Source organism: Geospiza fortis, unplaced genomic scaffold (assembly GCF_000277835.1).
Source record: "Geospiza fortis unplaced genomic scaffold, GeoFor_1.0 scaffold275, whole genome shotgun sequence".
NCBI classification, from domain to species: Eukaryota; Metazoa; Chordata; class Aves; order Passeriformes; family Thraupidae; genus Geospiza; species Geospiza fortis.
Genome location: NW_005054341.1, coordinates 388,399 through 394,562, shown reverse-complemented (window position 1 = coordinate 394,562; position 6,164 = coordinate 388,399). Strand labels below are relative to the sequence as shown.

General features: G+C 38.0%; 1 protein-coding gene across 1 annotated transcript in view; it reads left to right on the top strand.

The window, feature by feature from the left end:
* The window catches only part of SLX4IP (SLX4 interacting protein), a 69,309-nt gene that overhangs the window by 28,860 nt on the left and 34,285 nt on the right, over window positions 1-6,164 (top strand). The window contains exon 4 of the mRNA XM_005422617.2: window positions 4,697-4,786. Coding sequence (XP_005422674.1) covers window positions 4,697-4,786 — 90 coding nt within the window. The remainder of the gene's footprint in view (window positions 1-4,696; window positions 4,787-6,164) is intronic.

The following is a 6,164-nucleotide window of genomic DNA, read 5'->3' as shown; positions in this document are numbered from 1 at the left end:
GCAGCTATCTTTGAGGATAGATCTTCTGTTTAGAACCATTATAGCATTGCCCTTGATCTGCTGCTCCCTTTTTACTGTTGCAGTGACCCCATAGATCTTTGAAAGCAGGGAATTGAAAAGATCTAGGTGATGTTAGCTGATGGCTATAATCCTTCTTTAATAAGAGGGATTTATTTGTTGAAACTGTTCTACAACTTCAGGATTTAAATTTATGACAAAGTACAAGCTTTGTACAATTTCCAGAACCAAGCAGCTCTTATCTAGAAAAAAGGTCAAAAGTGGAATATGCCCCTTTTCCCCTCTGACATTTGCATCATATTACTTGAGCATTTTGAAGAGTAGACTTGTTACATGATTTCCTAGAGGGATTCTGCTTTAGGCTTCTTCTGGAGGCTTCTCTCATCTGTTCTGCTCTGCTTTTGTATCAGCTGTTGAGAATTTTTTTCTGTAATTGTCAATTGCTCTTGTTAGGCGAGTTCCTGATTAATCTGGTGACAGCAAAACTATTCACTGGTGACCTGTTAGTGCCTAAACCCCCCTCCCCCTGAAACAGAGAGTTAGAGAAACATCTTGCTTTGAGCATTAACCAGGGAAACACTATTTTCATGCAACTTTCTTGCCTGGTGAAAAAAAAATGTATTATTTTTCCCCTCTTCTCCCTCTGATTTGCCTTTTTTTTTCCCTAGAAGGATGACACCACCCACCACCCCCCCCAAAGAAAATATAACAACAAAAAACCCCTTGAGATTCTCGAGAAAAATATGTGGTAAAATCATACACATATCAAATTGTAACTTTATCGACTTAAAAGAATGAGAAATATACAGTGTTAGCTGTCACCAAAATTCCTTTATCATCTTATAGCTGTCAGCAGTGGTGGTGGCATAAATCCCTATCCTAACTCCTGTGTTTATACAGGTTGAGGCATTCAAGTGTTGGAACAGTGTCCCTATGGTTTGAGAAACTGTGTATAACCTCAGTCATTGTGCTCCTAGATGTGCTTGTAAATGAAAGTTAAATTAATGTTGTATAATGACAAATATGTCTTTTGTACTGTATGCTCACTGTGCTGCCTCTTGCTATTGCTGTGTAAGAGGAAAAAGTCAAAATATTGCAAATCCTTGGTGCTAACAGTATAAACAATAGGAAAACACACAATTTTCTTTGGGATCAGAAAGATAAAGGAGAAGAATACACTTCTAATAAGCCTGGAAAATGTAATTTTTTTATAATACAGTTGGCACAGTATAAACCAATGATTAATTGGTCATAATTATACTCAGTGTTGTAGATATTAGAACTCGCTTGGCTCAGTGCAGAACACTTAGTGATTTTCAGAAAAAATAAAGAGGAAAATGTGAGTATTTTCCATCATCTCTAAGTTCTAAGACAAGATATTTCACATAAGCTTATGTGTGGTTTATATTATTTTTTTCTCACAAAATCTCTTGGCTGTGCTTTTGCATTCTGCAGAGTGATATGTCCTATCAATTTTGTCACAATGCCAGAAAGGGCTTCCAGTGACATTTTTTGAGTGGTCATTGGGATCAAGTCTATCTTTCTTTTTGTTTTTGGTTGTTTTTTTTTAACTATAGACACCATCTAAGACTGGAGTAAAATTCTCTCTGTAACAACAGAGTAGCACAGTGCCCAGGGAAGAGGGAACAGTAGAAATAAACAGTTCCTGTATGTTCATCACGGAGCAGTTTTGGAGTTTTGAGTGTGTGAGGGCTGCAGCCCAGCCAAACTCTCAGATGTTTCTGTCCCAACTGAGCTTCAGTGAGTTCTGACCCTCCAGTCCACATCCATAATCACAGCAGTGGGAAGCCCTGAAATGTGTCTTGGGAGGCTGGCTCTGCACTCGTGTGTGCTGTAATGAGGCAGCAGAGTGCTGTAATTTGGAGTGCTGTAACTGAGGACAAACCCACCGTGCTCGTCCCCAGCATCCCAAGGACTCTCTGCTCATAAGGACTGCTTTGATGCTGCTCATGTGACACAGTTTAAAGAAACAGGACTACCCATGTAGGAGCCTGCTGATTGTAAAAATGGGTATAGCAATAAAAAGTATTGATTTGGCTTTATTTACTCATTCTGGGTTTTGCAACAATAGTTCACCATCTAGCATGTGCTGCTTTCAAGGTTTCAGCAGGTTATGGGCAGATGACTTTGCTTGAATGACCACTTTGTGTTGGGTTTTGTTCTGTTTACGTTACATGTCTGGTTATATTTTCAATTTGTAGAGACTATGAAGTGTTTGATGTATTTGTATAAACAATTTGATTTCTGAAAAGATGTTCTGAATTAAATGCCATTGCTGTACAACAATACACTAACAACATTCTGAGATCACTTAAAGCCCTTTGTTTAGTAAAACAATGCATGTCATTAGGCGGTTACAGTAAGAATGCGAACATTAAAAACAGCTTGTAAAAATGAAGAGTTTTTGAAACCTAGAATTATGGGGGATATCAACTTGGAGCATCTGCTTCTGTCTTTAATTTTTGAGTGAAACATTTTCCTATTGATTCTTGACAAGTGTGTTTCCCATCAAATCAGGCATTCAAGTTTCAGTTTTTACAATCACACCTCAAAAAACAATTTTCAGTGCAAATTTTGAGATGGATGTTGAAAGCGTGAAATTAAAAGTTGCCGTTCTTTTTGTTTGCCTCTCAGTTGTGGTACTTAGGAGCCACGAGTTGCATCTTGCAGCCACACTGACTGGAAACACTTCATTTCCACTAAAATAAAAGCAAGTATTTTCGTGAAATTGCATGTCATCAGAATAAAAATAAAAACAGAAACTTCTATAAGAGCATCAGATTTTCTAATATAAACTGTGTACATTTTTCCTCCGCTTGCCTCTGTTCCCTGCCACTGTTTGTATTGGCATTTATTGTGTACTGTCCTTTGCTGCTGAAGCAGCCCAGGTTGTATTGAGCTGCTCAGTGTAAATATCATGCTCAGAGCTGGACCCTGTGAAGGCACAGGAAGCAGAAATGCAGGTGTAGCTCAGGCATGCAGGGGAGCCTGCATGGGAGCTGTCACTCAGATCAGTCCAGCACTGAACAAAAATAGGAGGTGGAGAGGCTCAGGAAGGGCTGCACTCGTGTTCTCTGACTCCCCCTTTTCCTCTTTGCCTGTGCCAGTTGTGCTTCCCTGTGTCCTGCCCAAATGTTTGGTGTGTTTGTAAAATTTTCAAGATAATTTTAACTGTTCCATTGTGTAGTTCTGAATGTGGTTTGTTATTTTCTTTTTTCCAATTGTTTCAAGATTGGCAACTGAGACAGAGAGTGCCACTCAGAAGAAAATAATTACAAACATTCTGTCTCCTTGAAAAACAGGTCCATACTTTGTATCTATGGATAAAGTTTTGTAGTCAATAGAAAATGATACCAGTTAACATAGAGCATTTGATAATTTGAATTTGCTTGATGTATCAACTACTTGTTTGTTGTTATTAGTGCTGAACCATGAATAATTTACTGGCTTTCACTTTATAATCTGCAGCGTCTGCTAACTTTGAAGTTCAGTAGTCCATTTAAAGTTTGCTGGAGCTGACTAATGATTCACCAGAGATTTTTGTGAGATATTTTGTCATCCATTTAAAGCTTGGAAAAGTCTGCTGTGGCAGCCATCTGGCAATTCTTGGTTCTCTGGAGGAAAAAGAAGCCTTTTGATACAATAGATCAAAGCACTCTGCTCTTTCAGTGACTGATACCTATAAGTAACTTAGAAGTTTCTCAAAGTTATTTCACAATGCCTGTCTCGTTTGCCAAACTTTTGTATTGTAGCTACAATACAATATTGGCCATGAATTACATTTTAATTATATTTGAATCATTATTTCAAAACTTGTTTGCAGTTGATTTATAGATCCGAGTGTTTATTAACCAAGAGATTTTAAATTTTACAAATATGCTGTTGTGATTAATAAAATTAATGCTAAATCTTTTTGCTCCTAGTGCTAATGGTATAGGTAAGGGTACTCCCAGCAGCTGTACTTGTGCCACACCATAAGCCTGAGATATAGGTGGATCTATCAAGGAATTTCAGAAATAGCTGATGTGTCTTGGCATGTAGCTATATCACCCTAACTGTATATAGTCTTTAGTAATAGGTGAGCCTTATTGAACCATTCAAAGTACAGGTGACAGATGTGGTAAGTAGCAGATATCCACTGACAAGTCCTTCAGACTTGCTGTTCTTTACATTAGGTAGCTTGGAGAAAGGAAAAGACTTCTAAGATGCTGAATTTTTAAGTACTTAATAAATTCAAGGCACCAACCAGATAATTAATGTGGGGCCAAATTTTCAGAAATAGAATTATGTGAGTTTGGTGAAGGAATAGCTAATTTTTCACACATTAAAATTTGCTTGAACTGTGATTTAAAAGAGGCATTTAGGTAGCAGAAGAAAATTCCACATACTTGTGCTTGTCATATGAATACTTCAGTGAGCTATCCAGGATAGGTCTGGTGCTCTTGTTCCTTGTTAAGTCCAAAAACAATGATAAATTTGTAATTCCATACTTCATAAACTTCCATGATTTAATGTTCTGCCTGCTGTAACTCTGAATCAGATACATGTGCTTACCTGATTGTTTTTGTCCCTGTCTGCTCAACATGTGCTTCCTAGCAGCTACAGTTCAACACAGTTCAACATGTTTTTTCTTTTCTTCTTTTTTTTTTTTCTCCAGTGTGGGAACTTTGCTGTCTTGGTGGATGTTCATATTTTGCCTCAAGGCTCCAGTAAAGACACCAGCTGGTTTTCAGATCATGAGAAAGAGGTACAACAAATATCAATTCTACTTTAAAAGTGTATGGCTGCAGGGAAAAAGTTGGATTGCCTTGAACTGTTCAGAATTTTTCATTGTTAGGAGAATATTGTTAGTTATACCTAACCATCAGTGGTTGCCATGGGACCCCTAAGTCAACAATATGTGCTGTTTGGGTCACCAATGACCACTTTAAAGTTGCTTTTTAAATTTTAAACTCTGTGTGTGCACATTCATGCGTGCATGCGTGCTGTGTGTATTCTTCTGACTTAACTTTTAATTTAAAAATATGTTTCTCATGAATGCTTGTAAATTATCCTGAATGATACAAACCAGATTGTGGCAGGTATAATTTTGTTGGTGAAATATCTTCCTAATAATTTTTTTCCTCATTCTGAAAAGTGTAAATGATGTTACATTTAGAGGGTGCAAGGAGCATAAACATGCAAGATAAACTGTAGTAGAACGGTTGCCTCTTATGAAAAGAAACTTCCATTATTTTTAAGTGTGTCATGTGTATATCCTGATGAAATAGTGGGAAGTCAGTGAGCAGCAAAACTCTGCCTGTAGCTTTGATCAAGCTGCAGGGGAATCACAGAGAGCTTGTGCTGCATGCCTGGCGGGAGCTCTCCTGTGTGGGAACGTGAGAAGCTCCCCGCTCTGCTGAAAGGGAAGGCAGGACGTGTTTGGGATGCCTGCGCGCTTTCCCGCAAGTCTCCCTTACGGCATTTTCAGCAGATAGCTTCCCCAATAATGCCATCATTAACTTGTCACTGCACAGGCCCCAGACATCCCAGAGTCATACATTTCAATGGAAATGAAAGAAACAATGCGTTCGGATCCTGAGGGAGCAAAAGCACAGTATTTAGAAGCATGTGGTTCATCTGATTTGTGCTTTATTAAGCAGAGGAATAAGAAAATAGGAAAAATCTCTCATTTTTTTTTATGGCTAAATGAATGCTCATTACCCTTTCTGTTTTATAACCAGTTTTACTCTCCTGGTTATCTGAGTTTTAAATGTTTTCAAAATGTATTTTGTAAGACTGCCAAAACAAAAGAGATGAATTTCAGGAAATTAGCTCATGATTGATTTAATAAAGAGACATGACAGGACAGCATTCGGTGCATTTTTGTGACTGCATGTTTTGAGAGAAGTACAAAGGTTGCATATTTTCAGCAGCTGAGAAGTGTGAGTCAAATAGCTTTGCTATTCACTTCCTGAAAGTCCTACGCAGAATCTCTGTGTAAGTGAGGGGAGAAAAGGTCCTAAAGAAAGATTATTCCAACATATTTTTGAGAGCTTTTACATGTCCATCCCAAGCGGTTTTTTGCATTTTTGTTGTTTCCAAACTCTGAAAAATGCTTGTGGTGGTGCAGCCTTCACTGCCTG